Below are 19,423 nucleotides of genomic sequence, written 5' to 3'. Positions count from 1 at the left end.
TGAGTATATCCTCCATAACCTTCATTATGTATTTTACTATGTGTATACCCACTAAAACCCTTATTGTGTATTGCAGTGTTTCCCAACCTTTTTTGAGCCGCCGCACATTATTCACATTTACAAAATCCTGGGGAACGTTGAGCGGGGGATGGGGGGCAGGGGACTAAAAAAGTTTGGACAAAAAAACCCTCTCTTCCTCCCTTTCGCCCTATTTCTCTCTCCCTCCCTCTTTCTTTCCCTCTCTCTCTCCATCCCTCTTTCTATCTTCCTTCCTTCCTCTCTTTTTTGCTCTTTCTCTCTCTCTCCCTCCTTCCCTCCCTCTTTTTCTCTTTCTTGCTTTCTCTCTCTCTTGCATTCTTTCTCTCTCTCTTTCTCCTTTGCTTTCTCTCTCTCTCTTTCTCTTTCTTTCTCTCTTTCTTTCTCTCTGTCTTCCTCTCTCTTTCTCTATTTCTAGCTTTCTTTCTCTCTCTTTCTCTCTCCCTTGCTTTCTCTCTCTCTCTTGCTTTCTCTCTCTCTCTCTTGCTTTCTCTCTCTCTCTTTCTCTCTTGCTTTCCTTCTCTCTTTCTCTTTCTCTCTTGCTTTCTTTTTCTCTCTCTCTCTTGCTTTCTTTCTCTTTCTTTCTCTATCTCTTCCTCTCTCTTTTTCTCTCTCTTGCTTTCTCTCACACACACACTCTTTCTCTCTCTCTCCCTTGCTTTCTCTCTCTCTCTTGATTTCTCTCTTGCTTTCCTTCTCTCTCTTTCTCTCTTGCTTTCTCTCTCTCCTCCTTTTTCTCTCTCTCTTTCACCACGCCGGCAACAGAGAGAGAAAGAGAAAGAAAGAGCGGAGAGAGAGTGGAGGGCGGCTTGCCGATTCGCTGCCCCCTGGATCAGCAGCCCCACATGGCCCCAGCGCGGACTCCGCCGTCGTCTTTGCCTCTGCCTAAGAGGCAGCAGCCACATTTACCCCTTCGCCCTCCCAGGTGTCCATGGCGCTCAGCGCCCGGCCATGCGCCTCCCCCGCCTCCCAGTACCCCGCCCGACTTCTACTTACAGGAATGGATGGTGGGGCGCCATGAAGGGCGGCGCTTGAAGGACACCACGGCGCCGTAATTGTCATCACGGCGCAAAGCCACGCAGTCCCGGATCGCTCGCTTCTCCAGCCAGCAAGCCGACTGCCTGGGAAAGCGGCACACTTTTTAAACACGCGCTTTTCAAAAGCAGCGCTTTCCTGGGCAGACGACTTTGCTGACCGGAGAGAGGAGCGATTCAGGATTGCGTGGCTTTGCGCCACTTCAAAAATTTCTGCGGGGGGGTGGTTTCCTAAAGGCTGTGCGGGCGCACGCCCACACAGCTTAGAAGCAACGGTGGCCGGCGCCCTCCCACCGGGCCCCAAAAGCTCACTTGCCATCACCGCCAGGGAAGCTCCAGCCAAGCTGGGCTCGCGGCACACCTGACTAGGTCCCGCGGCACATTAGTGTGCCGTGGCACACTGGTTGGGAAACACTGGCTGTATTGGACAAAATCAATCAATCAATCAATCCAACATGGATGGAGGCAGAGACTCACATTGTGCCATCAAAGACCTTGCTTGTGGATCAGTAAAGACAATTCCATGCAGTTCTTCATTTTTGGGGTGCAGGATAACTCAACAACACTATGTTTGCGACTGAGGGAAGCTTGAAGAGTGAAGCCTGACCCTACTTGCCTTCACAAGATTAGTCAGGTGCTGCATTATAAAATAATAATAATAATAATAATAATAATAATAATAATAATAATTTATTGGATATGTATGCTGCCCCTCTCCGTAGACTCGGGGCGGCTAACAACAATGATAAAAACAGCATGTGACAATCCAATAATAAAACAACTAAAAACCCTTATTATAAAACCAAACATACACACAGACATACCATGCATAACTTGTAATGGCCTAGGGGGAAGGAATATCTCAACTCCCCCATGCCTGGTGGTATAAATGAGTCTTGAGTAGTTTACGAAAGACAGGGAGGGTGGGGGCAATTCTAATCTCCGGGGGGGAGTTGCTTCCAGAGGGCCGGGGCTGCCACAGAGAAGGCTCTTCCCCTGGGGCCCGCCAAACGACATTGTTTAGTCGACGGGACCCGGAGAAGGCCAACTCTGTGGGACCTTATCGGTCGCTGGGATTCGTGTGGTAGCAGGCGGTTCCGGAGGTAGTCTGGTCCAAAGCCATGTAGGGCTTTAAAGGTCATGACCAACACTTTGAATTGTGACCGGAAACTGATCGGCAGCCAATGCAAGCCACGGAGTGTTGAGGAAACATGGGCGAATCTTGGAAGCCCCACGATGGCTCTCGCGACTGTATTCTGCACGATCTGAAGTTTCCGAACACTTTTCAAAGGTAGCCCCATGTAGAGAGCATTACAGTAGTCGAACCTCGAGGTGATGAGGGCATGAGTGACTGTGAGCAGTGACTCCCTGTCCAAATAGGGCCACAACTGGTGCACCAGGCGAACCTGGGCAAACGCCCTCCTCACCACAGCCGAAAGATGATGTTCCAATGTCAGCTGTGGGTCAAGGAGGACGCCCAAGTTGCGAACCCTCTCTGAGGGGGTCAGTAGTTCCCCCCCCCAGGGTAATGGACGGACAGATGGAATTGTCCTTGGGAGGCAAGACCTACAGCCACTCCGTCTTGTCTGGGTTGAGTTTGAGTTTGTTGACACCCATCCAGGCCCCAACAGCCTCCATGCACCGGCACATCACTTCCACTGCTTTGTTGACTGTTGATAAAGGTCTTGTTTGTTTGTATTTGCAGCTTCATAGCCATTTAATAAAAGGATGAAATATGGGATGAAAACCTGGAAGTGCTCACCCACATTGCTTCCAGACTCATCTAGATAGGAGATATTATTTTCCCAACTGCATTCTTACAGTTGAAAATGCCAGGATTACTCTCTGGTGAGTAGCGTGAGATTGCCAGAGCAGAAGCTGCGTAGGATCAGGTCTAGAAGCCTTTTTGGCGGTATTGTTGCAGTGGGCTTTGGCACTTAGATCATTTGATATTAGTATTCCAAGGTCATAAAACATAAAGCAAAGAAGGAGCTTTTCCGCTTGGCACTGGGATAAGAAGGAGGACTGCACATCAGGTGGTGAATTGAAACCTGGTTTTAGTTTGTATGCACTTGGTTTTAATGGTTTTAAAGATAATTGTTGATTGGGAGCAGGGCAGAGTTTGTTATAACACGGGTGGCTACATAAATATGTTAAACAAATCAGAGGAAGAGAAAATGAATGAATGAATCCGCTGAGGCTAAACACCTGCAAGTTGGGTAGCCTTGATTTATTTATCAAATGCACAGGCAGTTAAACCTGAGGTGGTTTACTTCTCCAATTCAACTCATTGCAAGGAGAAAGATTACCAATTTTGAGGAAGAATAGCACACAAAATGAATGCAATTACAGTGATCCCCCGATTATCGCGAGGGTTCCGTTCCAAGACCCCTCGCGATAATCATAAACTTGCGATGTAGCGGCACGGAAGTAAAAACACAATCTGCGCATGCGCGTCCTGTTTTCCATGGCCGCACATGCGCAGATGGTGGAGTTTGCGTGTGGGCGGCAGGGAAGACCCCTTCAGCCGCCCAACAGCTGATCTGCTCCGCAGCGCGGCAGCAGCGAGGAGCCGAAGATGGGGTTTCCCCGTTGCCCAGGCAACGGGGAAACCCCAAGATCGCTTGCCGCTTGCCCGTTCGCCCGCCCGCCCGGCTCCTCGCTTGCAGCAGCTGAGTCCTGAAGCCAGACGGCAAAGGCGAACTTCCGCGTTTGGCTTCGGGACTCAGCTGGGAAGCGGCGCTGGGGTTTCCCCACCGCCCACGCAAACTCCTTGCTGCTGCCGCTCGCCCGCCCTTCGCCCACCCACGCCGTTCGCTCGCGCCGCTTCCCAGCTGAGTCCTGAAGCCAGACGGCAAAGGCGAACTTCCACGTTTGGCTTCGGGACTCAGCTGGCCGCCCACGCAAAGGGGAAACCCCGGCTCCTCGCTGATGCCCGCCGCTCGCCCTCCCGCCAGCAAGAGGGGGAAGACCCAGGGAAGCCGCCCAGCAGCTGATCTGCCCGGGGAACGCAAACTCCACCATCTACGCATGCGTGGCCATAGAAAAAAGGGGCGCGCATGCGCAGATGGTGTTTTTACTTCCGGGTGGAAAAATCGCGATATAGCGATTAGCAATGATCGAGAGCGCGAAACTCGGGGGATTACTGTAATAAGGCCTGCAGTTCTGAGGTTTGTAAGATTACCTATCTTCTTTATTCATTTTCAAACGATTTGTGGAGTACTTGATCAAGGGTATCGTCTTTTGTTTATTTCTAATTTGTTTTACAGTTTTATCATATTTATTTATGTTATTTATTCTATTTGACCAGGTATACCGCCTGTCCCAGGTTCTGTAATATTCTGTTTCTTCTTTGTCTTGTAATTCTAGGGTCATTTTTGTTATTCTGCACATCTTTCACCCAAACCCACACCCCGAGGAAATAGTGGTTGGAACCACGTGAACAGCACTTTCTCTTTTCCTATTTGCACCTCGTATCTACCCCTGCCTCCCCGAAAAGGGCACTTTCCTTCGGTTTTGTGGCCGTTTGTGGCAGACACAGATGCGGGCTCAGCTGCAGGGACCATGGATGCTTTCTTGGGAGACCTGAAAGAAAAGGTTTGGGATGGAGCCTCAGGGAGAAAAGCTACCGATGGGAGTTGAATAGGACTTGGTGGCACTTAAGGAAGCACGGAATCAATGAGAACGCCTTAGGACAGATCGAGCCTGTTCCTCCGCTTTATGCCACTAGATGGCGGGCTACAGAAAAGCAACCCTCGCGCGTAAAAAGCAGGTACCGAGCAACGGCGACAGAGCTAGTCTAAGAACTGCTGCAACGAGTGAAAACGATGGATCATTCTATTCCTAGAGGGGATAGGGAAGAGAGGAGGAGAAGAATAAAGGAACTTCCACTTCCGGCTTAGCCTCTGGAAGAGGATGGCGTGGACGGAGCCTTTTGTGCTGTTTAAAGTGTCGGAGCGGCTCCTGGGAGGTGAGTGGAGGGAAAGTCGGAGGAGAAGCCCGGAGTAAGTCGGGCCTTTTGGGTTCCTCCAGAGCGTAGATGCGGAGGATGCAACGAGGGTGAAAGTGGAAACGTTGCAAAGGAGCTGCTGCATGTTCTTTTCCTTCGCAAATATTCTTCCTCTGGGGCTACACGATTTAAAACTGCTGCCTGGAATGTTCTGCTGGGAGATTTTTAAAAAAATCATGTTTCTTAAATACCCATCTTAAACACCAGCTTTCGTGTACCTGTTGATTTCTTATGATTTTATTGACATGTTGTTTTACTGGGAAGGGAGGAGCTTCGTGGCTGGAGAATTCTGGGAGTTGAAGTCCACAAGTCTTCAAGTTGCCAAGTTTGAAGACCTCTGCTTTATAACTTGAATAGGATTTGGGCACCATTTCATAAATTACCCCCCACCTTCTAAACTTGGATCAAACAATTTGACCGAATGCACTTTGGGACATTTTGCACACCGAGATACACATAGATTGTCTACATACATCTATACATGTTCATTTCTGTGCTCATATGCATGCATACATGAGTGTATTTACCCAAGCCAAAAAGTTAAGTTGTAATATCCTACCATTTAATTTAATTTAATTTAATTTATTAGATTTGTATCCCGCCCCTCTCTGGAGACTCGGAGACTCGTATGCCGCCCTTCTCCGGAGACTACCATACATCTGCTTTAGGAGGGAGCAGGACTAGAAGACTTCCAAGGTCTCTCTCAATGCTACTCTGATTGATTGATTGATTGATTGATTGATTGATTGATTGAAAAAGAGAATTTTATGATGGCATCAATATTTGAATTTGTATCTTGTTAAGCTTCTCTATGTCAAATCAATCATAATTAATATCAGGTTAAAATAGAATTTTAGTGTTTGTTTTTTCATGCTAATATATGGGATGAGTTGTTGTTGTTTTTTGTTGCTTCCACATGTCCTTCAGCCATTTTTTAAACACTACTGAAACTAACTTCTTTATATTAATCTTACAGAGAAAGAGGATGCCAAGAAGAGCACTCTGGACGACAGAGAATGAAAAGGAGCATTAAAGTGCAAAATAAGCCATCATTCAAAATATTTTCTAATTCCTCTGAAAAGTTTAAAAACTCTTCTTTCTCAGCAGATGAAGATGAGGGAAAGAGTAACAAGAACAAAGTTTTGAACTGGAAAAAATAGAGCACACAGAACTAAAAACTAAATCAAAGAGGATAATATTTAAATAAAGAAAAAGTGAGGCACAACTTGAGGTCAGTAGGGAAAAAAAGGTTCCATGTATAGCCAAAATTAGCAAGCATTAATGAAACCCTTTGAGGAAGAAAATAATGGCTTGAAATAAACAACCACCAGGCAGCAGGAGATCAGTAATATATTTCACTTCTGCAAAAATCCAAAATTCTCAGTGTTGGAAAAACCGCAGAGACTGCTTACTTTAGAAAAAACAAAGTTTGCAGATCATGTCTGATTGATGCATAAGCTGCACCACCCTGTGAAAAGCCATATAAATGTTTGGAATGCCATGGAAACTTTACTCAGAATAGTTTCATGATTTGTGGAAGGACCCATTCTGAAGAGAAGCACTACCATTCCTCCCATTGTGACAAAAGATTTAACATGCACACCAATATTCTGATACACAAAAAAACTCACATTAGGGAGAAACCATATGAGTGTCTGTATTGTGGGAAACGTTTTCTGCATAATTCCAAGCTGGCGATACACCAGAGAACTCACACAGGAGAGAAACCATATGAGTGTCCAGATTGTGGGAAAAGGTTCAGTCAAAATTCGAACCTGATGATACACCAGAGGACTCATACCGGAGAAAAACCATACGAGTGTCAGGATTGTGGGAAAACTTTCCAGCAGAATTCTAAGCTAGTGATACACCAGAGGACTCACACAGGAGAGAAACCATATAAGTGTCCAGATTGTGGGAAAGGTTTCAATTGGAATTCTGAGTTGGAAGTACACCGGAGGACTCACACTGGAGAAAAACCATATGAGTGTCCGGATTGTGGGAAAGGTTTCAGTCGGAATTCCCACCTTGTGGAACACCGGAGGACTCACACCGGAGAGAGACCGTATGAGTGTCCAGATTGTGGGAAAAGTTTCAGTCAGAATTCTAAGTTGATGATACACCAGAGGATTCACACGGGAGAGAAACCATATGAGTGTCCCAATTGTGGGAAGAGTTTTAAGCAGAATTCCAAGCTGGTGATTCACCAGAGGAGTCACACAGGTGAGAAACCATATGAGTGTCCCGATTGTGGGAAAAGTTTCAGTCAGAATGCCAACTTGGTAATACACCAGAGGACTCACACTGGAGAGATACCATATGAGTGTCTTGATTGTGGGAAACTTTTTAGTAGGAATTCCAAACTGCTCATGCACCAGAGGATTCACACAGGAGATAAACCATTTGAATGCCCTGATTGTGGAAAAGGTTTCAATTGGAGTTCTGAACTTGTGATACATCAGAGAATTCACACTGGAGAAAAACCGTTTGAGTGTCTGGAGTGTGGGAAAACTTTCATTCGAAATTCTCACCTTGTTCAACACCGCAGGACTCACACAGGAGAGAAAACATTTAAGTGTCCAGATTGTGGGAAAGGTTTCTATCGGAATTCTCACCTGGTAGTACACCAGAGATCTCACACAGGGGACAAACCGTATCAGTGTCTGGATTGTGGTAAAAGTTTCAATTGGAATTCTACCCTAGTGATGCACCAGAGGACCCACACAGGAGAAAAACCATATGAATGTCTCGATTGTGGGAAAAGTTTTATTCGAAATTCTGATTTGGTGATACATCAGAGGTATCACACAGGAGAGAAACTGTATGAGTGTCCAGATTGTGGAAAAAGTTTCAGTCAGAATTCTCATCTGATATTACACCAGAAGTCTCACACAGGAGAGAAACCATATGAGTGTCTGTTTTGTGGGAAAGGTTTCAGTCAGAATTCCTACCTTGTTAAACACCAGAGAATACACACAGGTGAAAAACCATATGAGTGTCCTGAATGTGGAAAAAGTTTCATTCGGAATTCTGGCTTGGTGATACACTCGAGGACTCACACAGGGGAGAAACCCTATGAGTGTCCAGATTGTGGGAAAGATTTCAGTATCAGGTCTAGCCTTATAAATCATGTAAGGTTACACACAGGGGAGAAACCATTCAAGTGTCCACATTGTCAGAAGTGTTTCACACAAAATTCATCTCTTACCGCACACAAGAAATTCCATATTAAGCAAAAATTGATGTGTGTAGAGGAATCTTGAATTTCATTTCTCTCTTTGGAAGCCCAGCCTTACTCTTTTTAGTTAAATATGTTGGAATCAAACATGAGGGAGGAAATCTGAGCTTCCTTCCTCTGGAGTTATGTGGTTGTTCCTTTTCACAGTTTTGAGAGGAAATGCCATGCTAGGCAAGAGAATAGGCTCTTAGATCTCTGTTAGGTCTATTTGCCTCCTTGAGTTATTAATTAGGTGGGATAAAATTATGTACATGTATGTATTTTTATTAAGATAATGTGTATGGTAGACAAATGTGACTCCAGAGGGCTTACAACAATAAAATACATAAACCAATCAATTTAATTTAATTTAATAAAGCACATATACAGTGATCTCTCATTGTTTGCGGGGGATGCGTTCCAAGACCACCTGTAAAAAATGAATTTCCATGAAGTAGAGGAAAGATATTTTTATGTATTTAGAAACATAGAAACATAGAAGACTGACGGCAGAAAAAGACCTTATGATCCATCTAGTCTGCCCTTATACTATTTTCTGTATTTTATCTTAGGATGGATCTATGTTTATCCCAAGCATGTTTAAATTCAGTTCCTGTGGATTTACCAACCACGTCTGCTGGAAGTTTGTTCCAAGGATCTACTACTCTTTCAGTAAAATAATATTTTCTCATGTTGCTTTTGATCTTTCCCCCAACTAACTTCAGATTGTGTCCCCTTGTTCTTGTGTTCACTTTCCTATTAAAAACACTTCCCTCCTGGACCTTATTTAACCCTTTAACATATTTAAATGTTTCGATCATGTCCCCCCTTTTCCTTCTGTCCTCCAGACTATACAGATTGAGTTCATTAAGTCTTTCCTGATACGTTTTATGCTTAAGACATTCCACCATTCTTGTAGCCCATCTTTGGACCCGTTCAATTTTGTCAATATCTTTTTGTAGGTGAGGTCTCCAGAACTGAACACAGTATTCCAAATGTGGTCTCACCAGCACTCTATATAGCGGGATCATAATCTCCCTCTTCCTGCTTGTTATACCTCTAGCTATGCAGCCAAGCATCCTACTTGCTTTCCCTACCGCCTGACTGCACTGTTCACCCATTTTGAGACTGTCAGAAATCACTACCCCTAAATCCTTCTCTTCTGAAGTTTTTGCTAAAAGTATTTAGACTTTTAAAACCCACCTTTGCATTAAACAGTTATTCTATAATGTTTTTCAGCTGGAACTACATATGATATCCTACCAGTTTCTTTAATAGAGTACAGTAGTACTGTAGAAGAATTTTAAGAATTTTTAATGGATTTAAAATTTTCAATGGATTTAAGCCCTCTTTGAAAACCCGTGAAATAGCGAATCCACCAAAGATGAACCACGAAGTAGCAAGGGATTACTGTATAGCATATATAATAAACCCATATATATCAAATAGCAAAATACAAGACCTTGACATTTGACAAGCTCCCACACCATGGCATTCCACACTATCATTCCCTACCAGACTGAAAAGGGCCCAGGTTGTCTTCCTCCTCCATAGCTCTTTCTCTGAGTGGCAAAGTCAGAGCTGCAATCGGTGGGTGAGTTTAAGTTCTAGGCTGCCAAACTTTCATTGTCTTCTTCAGCTGCAATTAGAAAAGATTTGAATCTGCAGCAATGCCTTGAACTCCTTTGCTAGGGAAATCTCTCGCGATTTTATGGTCAATAGAAAACTGCTGTTGGAGGAATAAAACTGTCCAGACTGCCAACTGTCCAGAAAGGCAATTACTTTTCCAGCCCTCTCCTGACATGGAAAAGAAATATGGGTGGTTCTTGGACTGCAACAGTTTCCCAAGGTATGCCCATGTTACACCAACACTCTGCAGTCTGCATCGGTTGCCGATCAATTTCTGGTCACAATTCAAACTGTTGGTTATGACCTATAAAGCCCTTCATGGCATTGGACCAGAATATCTCCGGGACCGCCTTCTGCCACATGAATCCCAGCGACGGGTTAGGTCCCACAGAGTTGGCCTTCTCCAGGTCCCATCGACTAAACCAGTGTTTTTCAACCAGTGTGCCGCGGCACACTAGTGTGCCGTGAGACATGGTCAGGTGTGCCGCGAAGCTCAGAGAGAGAAAGAAAACGAGAGAAAGAAAGAGAGAGAGAAAGAAAGAAAGAGAGAGAGAGAAAGAAAGAGAGAGAGAGAAAGAAAGCAAGGGAGAGAGCAAGAGAGAGAAAGAAAGAAAGAGAGAGAGAGAAAGAGCGGGAGGGAAGGTGGGAGAGAGAAAGACATAGAGGGAGGGAGGGAGGGAGAAAGAGAGCAAAAAAGAGAGGAAGGAAGGAAGAGAGAAAGAAAGAGGGATGGAGAGAGAGAGAAAAAAAGAAGGGAGAGAAAGAAGGAGGGAGAGAGAAATAGAGCGAAAGGGAGGAAGAGAGAAAAAAAATTTGTCCAAACTTTTTTTAGCCGCCCCGCCCCCCTCAATGTGCCCCAGGGTTTTGTAAATGTAAAAAATGTGCCGTGGCTCAAAAAAGGTTGAAAATCACTGGACTAAACCATGTCGTTTGGCGGGACCCAGGAGAAGAGCCTTCTCTGTGGTGGCCCTGAACCCCTGGAACCAGCTCCCCCCAGAGATCAGAACTGCCCCCACCCTCCTTGCCTTTCGTAAAGTTCTTAAGACCCATCTCTGCCGTCAGGCATGGGGGAACTGAGACATCTTCCCCGGGCCTATACAGTTTATGCATGGTATGCTTGTGTGTATGCTTGCTTTTAATAATGGTGTTTTTAGTGTTTTTTAAAAGTATTAGATTTGTTCTGACATTGTCATTGTTATTGTTGTGAGCCACCCCGAGTCTACAGACAGGAGCGGCATACAAATCTAATAAATAATAATTAATGCTAGTGCTATCAACCTTGAAGCCATTTTGGAAAGCCTTCAAGGCCGCTTCAGCAAGGCTGGTTGGGGCTGTGGGAACGGGAGGGGGGAATAGGGATAGCTGGGGATATGTAGCCAAAATAAAATTCATTCTCCTGGGAACCAAGGATATTCTGACTAGGTGCTGTGGAGGCATGGACTGAAACCAGCTGGAGTTGGGACCATGTGATGAAACTGGACTGAGGGGAAGAATTTTGATTTTTAATTTGGGTGGGAAAATCCTTCAGGGTCGGGTTTTCACCAGATGTACCAATAGGACATGCCTAATAAATCTGGATTTTGAGGAGCAGCTTGGTCTTGGAGTTTTGATTGCATTTGGTTTGTTACTTGGAACCTTGATGAGCTGCTTTATCTTTTAACTTTTACTTTGCGATAACTTAGCTGGAAATACAATGATATATTTATAGTATTGAATATAACATCGACCGCCCTCTTCCCACTATCTATATATGGGCATATTATCCAAAGCCAACTTCCTATTTCTCAATGCTTCCCCAGAATCATAAATTATACTTGTTTTGTTGACTCTCTGATGGTTTTCTGGCCCATAACAGCCATCGTCAGCATACTGTTTCTCAATAAACATGTTTTTCTCTGTCTTGTGCAACTTCCTAACTGGCTATGAGTGCCAAGGTTTAAAAGTTCACTTTTCCTTCTAGAATATATCTATAACATACAATTTTCAGGCCATATCTCTCTCTATATTTCTCACATCATCCAAGAAGCTTCTTCAGATGAGACTGGATGGTGGAGGATGGAAGGTTTCCTAATCCTGGCAGACAGCTGGTCATTTGCATTCCTTCCAGAGAGTCATTGAGGCCACTTGGAGATTTATCTGTGTCCTCAGTGTCACTTGAGTAGTGCAAATGGGTATGGAGCCATCATGAGTGCAGGATGTTTTCTTTTCCTGTGTCCCTTCACTGCTCAAGACAGGTACAGAATGTGAGAGGCAAGTCTGTGTTGTCCACACCTTGAACCAAAATGCTTCCTTTAATTTTTCTGGAAATCCATTGATGTTATGACCTGGGGGACTGAGAATCCCCGTAGACAATTGGCGCCAGGCTATAAATTGCTAAGAAGGGATGGAGCGCTAATAGGATATACCAGGTAGGCAAAGTTGGTTCTTCTATGACATGTGGACTTCAACTCCCAGAATTCCTGAGCTAGCATGATTAGCTCAGGAATTCTGGGAGTTGAAGTCCACAAGTCATAGAAGAGCCAATTTTGCCTACCCTTGGGATATACCATGCCGCAAGGGACATCTCCCTCTTTTCCTATTTGTATGTCATTTCTCTCCCCCCCCCAACCTCCAAAAATGGAGTTTTCCTTTTGTTTAGTTGCTGCTTCTGGCAAACTCAGCTGCACGGACAAGGAATGCCCTCCTGGGGGACCTGAAAGAAAGGGTTTGGTAATAGAGCCTCAGGGTGAAAAGCCATGTATGAGCCCTATTGGAGTTGAATAAGACTTGATGGCACTTACTTACTTACTTATTTATTTTTATTGATTTTGTCCAATACACAATGAGGGTTTTAGTGGGTATACACATAGTAAAATACATAATGAAGGTTATAGAGGATATACTCATAGTAAAATATATCTAAGAAAGAATAGAGAAGATATAGGAATAAAACTTAAGGAAGCTCGGAACCAATGAGAAAATCTAGACGGCGTAATACTCGGTACAGCAGCAGCTGAGCTATTCTAGGAAAGGGGTGGGAGAAGAGACTTATGGTGAACCAGTTGAAACAATAGAGTAGTGGACTGCTAGAGTGTATGTAGAGAGACGATGAGGCGAATGACACTTAAAGTTCCTCTTCCGGGTTAACCCACGGGAGGAGGATGGCGGCGGCGGAACTTCTTGGGCAGTTTCAAGAGTCGAAGCGGTTCCTGGGAGGTGAGTGGAGGGAAGGTCGGAGGGGAAGCCGGGAACAAGTCGGTCCCTTTGGGTTCCTCCATGGCGGGGAAGCAGCAAAAGGAAAAAAACGAAACACGTGGGTTCCTGCTGCATCTTATTTCGCTCCCCAAATTTTATTCCTCTACACGATTTAAAACTTCTGCCTGTGATTTTCTCCCCGGAGATGACAGATTTGGGAGATTTTTTATTGAATAGAAAACATTAAAAAAATATTTTAAACATTAAAATACAAACTTTAAACAAAACCATACAGACTAAGACAGGAACACAAAAGTAGGAAAAACAAACAAACCATCAAAAACAAGCCGCCCCGAGTCTTTGGAGAGGGATGGCATACAAGTCTACTAAATTATTATTATTAATTATTATTATTAATACATTAAACCTTTGTAATCCTTTCTACAGTAAATTGTGTTGAAGTCATATTTCTATTAATATATTTGTAAGTTAAACTATCCCTCTACAATTTTCAATTCTTGAGATTTTATTGATATGTTGCTTTGATGATAAGTGAGGAGCTGCATAGGCAAAAGGAGTACTTTAAATCTTGCATCATTTCATCTGTTAGTGTCCCCACCTTTCTAAAATTAGATTTAAAAAATTTGAGCAAATGCACTTCTGGAACATTTTGCACACTGAAAAACACATATATTGTCTACACACATAAATTGATGGTTTCTATTTATGTGCTCATGCATGCATGTAGAAGGGACTTACCCAAGCCAAAAAGAGAATCTTATGATTGAGTTAACATTTGAGCTTGATCTTGCTAACCTATTTCCCAAATGAATCCTAATTAATTTTAGAGGTACAACCAGAATTTCGGTGATTCTTTTTTCGTGAATACATGCAGTGGTTTTTTTTTGCTCCTTACACATTTTCTGCAACCCTTTTTAAAATAATAATAAAACCAACCCATTAAGATGAATGGACAATATAAAAATGCTGCCTGTAATTTCCTGCTGGCAAGAAATCTGTTTTTCATAATAGTTAACCACCCATCCCCTTCAGCCTTCACACAACACTGGGTTTCTATTGTTGACATGTATTTTTTCCTGGCAAGTGAGGAGTTTCATGGGCAGAGGATATGCTCATGATTGAGTTGATATTTCAACTTGGATCTTGTTAAGTTTTTTATATTCCAAATCAATCATAAGTAATTGTTGTGATTCAGCCTGAGGCTCCTCACGGACCGGCTGGATCTCTGCCGGATCCATGCCCAGAGGAGGAGGACAGTGAACAGGAGGGGGAGGACCAGGCAGACAGGGGAGAGGAACCTCAGGAAGAGGAGGTGGGAGAGCAGCCTGAGACCCCCGGGGGGGGGCCTCTCCCCAGCTAGTAGCCTGGAGTCATTGGATGAAGACGCACAGGCTATAATAGACATGAGGCAGCGACGTGCAGCTCAAAGACGGGGCCAATTAGAAAGGTATTTCCATCCCTGAATTGGCAACAGCTGGGTTTGGGTGTTGTTCTCCTCAGCAGGGTTGAAAAGGCAGGCCCGCCCTTACAGTCTTGTGGAGAGTTATCAACTAGGAGTCCTGTGACCTTGCTTCGATTCTCGGCGTCTCTGATCTTGGCTTGTGGCCTAGAAGTCTGGAAGACTTGGGGGAGGCGTGGGTTTTATTATCTCCAGCGTTGTTTTTGCCAGCAAGAATCCTGTTTTATTGCCTGGCCTTCGTGAAACCTATGTGAAGCTTCATAGTGTTCCTGTCTGTAAGAACAGTTTTTGTTACCTGTGTTTGCTTTGAATTATATAAACTGCCTTTGCTTTTTACCAGTGTGTCTGGCTACTCTTTTTGGTTGGTGTTGGCGTCTGGGGGGACCCAGACAGAACAAGTAATATTAGAGATTAAAATAGAATTTTGGTGTTTGTTTTTCCCCCATACTAATACATGGGGTGTTTTTTTGCTGTTTTCACATGTCCTTCAACCATTTTTAAACAATAATTGAACTAATGCATTTATATTAATATTACAGAGAGAGAGAGGATACCAAGAAGAGCACTCTGCACAACAGAGAATGAAAAGCAGCATTAAACGCAAAATAAGCCATCAATCAAAATATTTTTCCAATTCCTCTGTAAAGTGTAAAAACTGTTATTCTGCAACAGATGAGAGACAGGGAAAAGAATAACAAGAACAAAGTTCTGATCTGGAAAAAATTGAGTATATGGAATTGAAGAATACAAGACATGAACTGTCAAGGAAGATAATTTCTAAATAAAGAGAAAATGGAGAACACTTGGAAGTGAGTTTGGAGAGCCAAAACAGGTAGGCCTTTGATGAAAGAAAGAGTGGCTTGTATCAAACAACCATCTGGTAAAAAAAAATAGAAATATTTTTCGCCTCAAAAATCCAAGAATATCAATGTTAGAAAAATCCCACGGACTGCCTAATGTGGTACAAACCCAGAATGCAGATCACAGCTGATTCTGCCCAGCTGGATCCATCCCGCGAAAAACCATACAAATGTTTGGACTGTGGCAAAAGCTTTACTCGTAAAAGCTTCCTTGTGGTTCATGGAAGGACTCATACTGGAGAGAAGCTCTATCAGTGCTCCCAATGTGGCAAAAGATTTAGCATGCATTGCAATCTGGTGAGACACAAGAGGACTCACACTGGGGAGAAACCCTTTGAATGTCCCGATTGTGGGAAAAGCTTCAGTCAGAATTGCAATCTGGAAATACACCAGAGGACTCACACAGGAGAGAAACCATATGAATGTGCAGAGTGTGGGAAGTGTTTCAGACAGAATTCCAATCTGGTGAGACATCGGAGAACTCACACAGGAGAAAAACCATATGAATGTTCAGATTGTGGGAAATGTTTCCAAGATAATTCCAACCTGGTGAATCATCAGAGGATTCACACAGGAGAAAAGCCCTATGAGTGTCTTTATTGTGGGAAAAGTTTCAGGCAGAATTCTCATCTGGTGGAACATCACAGTATTCACTCAAGAGAAAAAACACATGAATGCCTAGATTGTGGGAAAAGATTTAGATGGAATTCCCACCTGGTGATGCACCAAAGAACTCACACAGGGAACAAACTGTATCAGTGTCTGCATTGTGGGAAACATTTCAAGCAGAATTCCAGTTTGGTGATTCACCAGAGGACTCATACAGGAGACAAACCCTATGAGTGTCTGGAATGTGGAAAAAGTTTCAAGCAGAATTCCAACTTGGTGATTCACCAGAGGACTCACACAGGAGTAAAACCATATGAGTGTTCAGAATGTGGGAAAGGTTTCAGTTGTAAGTCTGAACTGGTGAAGCACCAGAAGACGCACACTGGAGAGAAACCATACGAGTGTCTGTATTGTGGGAAAAACTTCAGTCAGAATTCCAATTTGGTGATACACCAGAGAACACACACAGGAGAAAAACCATATCAATGTCTGCATTGTGGGAAAGATTTCAGTCAGAACTCCCACCTGGTTATACACCAGAGGATTCATACAGGAGAAAAACCTTATGAGTGTTCAAAATGTGAGAAAGGTTTCATTTGCAAGTCTGACCTGGGGAAGCACTGGAAGACTCACACAGGAGAGAAACCATATGAGTGTCTTGAATGTGGGAAAAGTTTTAGCATGCATTCCAACCTGGTGAAGCACAAGAGTACTCACACAGGGGAGAAACTCTTTGAATGTCCTGTTTGTGGGAAAAGTTTCAGTCAGAATTCCCACCTGGTAGAACACCAGACAACACATACCGGAGAGAAACCGTATAAATGTCATGATTGTGGGAAAAGTTTCAGTCTGAATTCCTACCTGGTTAGACACAAGAGGACTCACACTGGAGATAAACCATATCAGTGTTGGGATTGTGGGAAAGGTTTCACTCAGAATTCCTACTTGGCGAGACACCGGAAAACTCACACAGAAGAAAAACCATATGAGTGTCTTAATGTGGGAAAAGTTTTAATTGGAATTCCCATTTGATGAGACAGTGGAGGGCTCATACAGGAAAGAAACCTTATGAATGTCCCCCGATTGTGGAAAAGATTTCAGTTATAGATCTAACCTCATAAAGCATGTAAAGTTACAGATAGGGGAGTAATCATTCAAACACCCAGATTGCAGACACTATTCATACAGAGTTCAGACTACTTTTTAAATTGATTGATTGTTCTGTCTTAAAATTATCCTTATTTCTAATTTGAATCTCTCCTTGATCAATGTCCACCCATAATTTCTTCTTTGGTTTCTGGTGCTTTGAAAAATAGTTTCTCTCCCTGCCTCCCCACTTTATAACAGCCTCTCAAAGATTGGAAAACTGCCATCATGTCACACTTGATTCTTGTCTTCCCTAGTCTAGCCATGCTGAATTTGTCTAAATGTTCTTGGTATGTTTTAGCCTACAAGCCATTGATCAGTTTCCTTTCTTCTTCCTCATTGAAACTTGGATGGTGAAAAAACAGCCAAACAGGCAAACAGAACTTCGAAAAAACAGCTTTCCAGTTTGCCCATTGTGCTGTTTTTTGCAGTCCAGCACGTTCAGGGAAGCTGCCCTGAAGCGCTCAAAGGGCGAAACAGCCCTTCCCAGGGCCAAAAACCACTGGGAGAGGCTGAGATTCATTGGGTTAAAATGATAGAGGGGATTGCTAGAGCGGCTATAGAGAGATGAGGCGAAGGGCAGAGGAAGTTCGTCTTCTGGCTCAGCCGCTGGAGGATTATGGCGTCTGTGGAGCATCTTATGCAGTTTCAAGGGTTGGAGCAGCTCCTGGGATGTGAGTGGAGGGAAGGTCGGAGGAGAAGCCGGGAGCAAGTCAGGCCCTTTGAGTTCCTCCATGACGGAGATGCAGAAGAAATAACGAGGGTGAATTTTGTTCGCTGCTGCAGCATATTTTTTCCCTTCAGGAGGGAGCTGGGCTAGAAAATCTCCAGGGTCCCTTTCAACTCTACTCTGATTTAGTGGTTGAAAAAGGGATTTTTTAAATTTTTTGTCATTTTTAACAATATATATACATATTGATACGTGAATTATGTAATACCTGAGTATCATACATTTCAATAAAGATAGACATATTATTACTCACAATTATTGCATTTCATTTTCATTGTTTCATATGATTTGCACCTATCCTTTGCTGCCAGTCATACAGTCAAGATGGGAGGAAATGGGTGATAGGAATGATGAGAAAAACTAGTAGAAGTGCAGATTGAGTAGAAAGTCTGGGAGTGTTGAGGGAATTATTTGTTTAGTAGAGTGATGGCGTTCGGAAAAAAACTGTTCTTGTGTCTAGTTGTCTTGGTGTGCAGTGCTCTGTAGTGACGTTTTGAGGGTAGGAGTTGAAACAATTTGTGTCCAGGATGTGAGGGGTCAGGATGGGGATAACAGTTCTCTAGTAGAAACAGGGTGGCTACCAGTAGCCTGGTTGGCTCAGACTTGTGAATTTTATTATGCTTTAAATCAAGGATGAAGAGGGCACCATTTACACAGATTCAAAATATGCATTTGGAGTACTGCAAATATTTGGGAAAATTTGGGCTGAAAGGAGACTCATCGGACAAAAGGGAAAGATTTAGGGCATAGTGAACTCATTGTAGAAACTCTGACAGCTTGTTATTACCAGAAGCAGTAGCAGTAGCCTTTATAAAACAGGGGTCTTGTAAAATGGGACCAATTCAAAGCCCCTCAGACTGTTGGGAGGCCAGACCAGCTGGGTGGATGTTCCCAAGTCATGTGATTAGGTGGAGGTGGCCAATTTAACAATCCATTAGACCAGTGATTTTCAACCTTTTTTGAGCCGCGGCACATTTTTTACATTTACAAAACCATGGGGCACATTGAGTGGGGGGGCAGCTAAAAAAAGATTGGACAAAAAAATTATCTTCCTCCCTTTCGCTCTATTTCTCTCTCTCTCCCTCTTTTTTCTCTCTCTCCATCCCTCTTTCTCTCTTCCTTCTTTCCTCTTTTTTGCTCTCTTTCTCTCACCCTCCCTCCCTCTATGTCTTTCTCTCTCCCACCTTCCCTCCCTCTCTTTCTCTCTCTCCCTCTTGCTTTCTTTCTCTCTCTTGCCCTCTCTCTTGCTTTCTCGTTCTCTTTCTCTCTCTCTTGCTTTCTTTTGCTTGCTTTCTTGTTTTCCTTCTCTCTTGCTTGCTTTCTCTTTCTTTCTCTCTCTCTTGTTTTCTTTCTCTGAGCTTCGCGGCACACCTGACCATGTCTCGCGGCACACTGGTTGAAAAACACTGCATTAGACAATACACAAAAATTAAACTAATTTGTTTTGCTCCTCCGGGTGTTTTATTTGCTTTTGTTTGCACATAGCTCTTTCGGTTGAC

The 19,423-nt window shown here is 43.6% G+C and overlaps 1 protein-coding gene across 2 annotated transcripts; it reads left to right on the top strand.

Moving 5' to 3' along the window:
• Nucleotides 1–4,533: 4,533 nt before the first annotated feature.
• Nucleotides 4,534–18,173, top strand: LOC139163040 (zinc finger protein 420-like). Of its 2 annotated transcripts, none has more exons than XM_070743963.1 (3): nt 4,534–5,040; nt 5,669–5,775; nt 6,056–8,651. In XM_070743963.1, the coding sequence occupies exon 3, from the start codon at nt 6,606–6,608 to the stop codon at nt 8,340–8,342; it is 1,737 nt and encodes a 578-aa protein (XP_070600064.1). In that variant the 5' UTR covers nt 4,534–5,040; nt 5,669–5,775; nt 6,056–6,605; the 3' UTR covers nt 8,343–8,651. The 2 variants fall into 2 exon arrangements, with proteins under 2 accessions (XP_070600064.1, XP_070600065.1); XM_070743964.1 differs by lacking the exon at nt 5,669–5,775 and adding an exon at nt 15,667–18,173 and having other exon boundaries at nt 4,895–5,040; nt 6,056–8,215.
• Nucleotides 18,174–19,423: the final 1,250 nt, after the last annotated feature.

Source organism: Erythrolamprus reginae, chromosome 2 (assembly GCF_031021105.1).
Source record: "Erythrolamprus reginae isolate rEryReg1 chromosome 2, rEryReg1.hap1, whole genome shotgun sequence".
In the NCBI taxonomy this organism is placed as follows: Eukaryota; Metazoa; Chordata; class Lepidosauria; order Squamata; family Dipsadidae; genus Erythrolamprus; species Erythrolamprus reginae.
The sequence above is the reverse complement of the archived record's forward strand: the minus strand, read 5'-3'. Positions and strand labels throughout refer to the sequence as shown.

Coding starts and splice junctions, on each gene's coding strand:
- LOC139163040 (XM_070743964.1), top strand. CDS start 6,606: ATGATTTGTGGAAGGACCCATTCTGAAGAGAAGCACTACCATTCCTCC. Junction 8,216..15,666: donor AGCCTTATAAATCATGTAAG/GTTACACACAGG, acceptor GGTTCATGGAAG/GACTCATACTGGAGAGAAGC.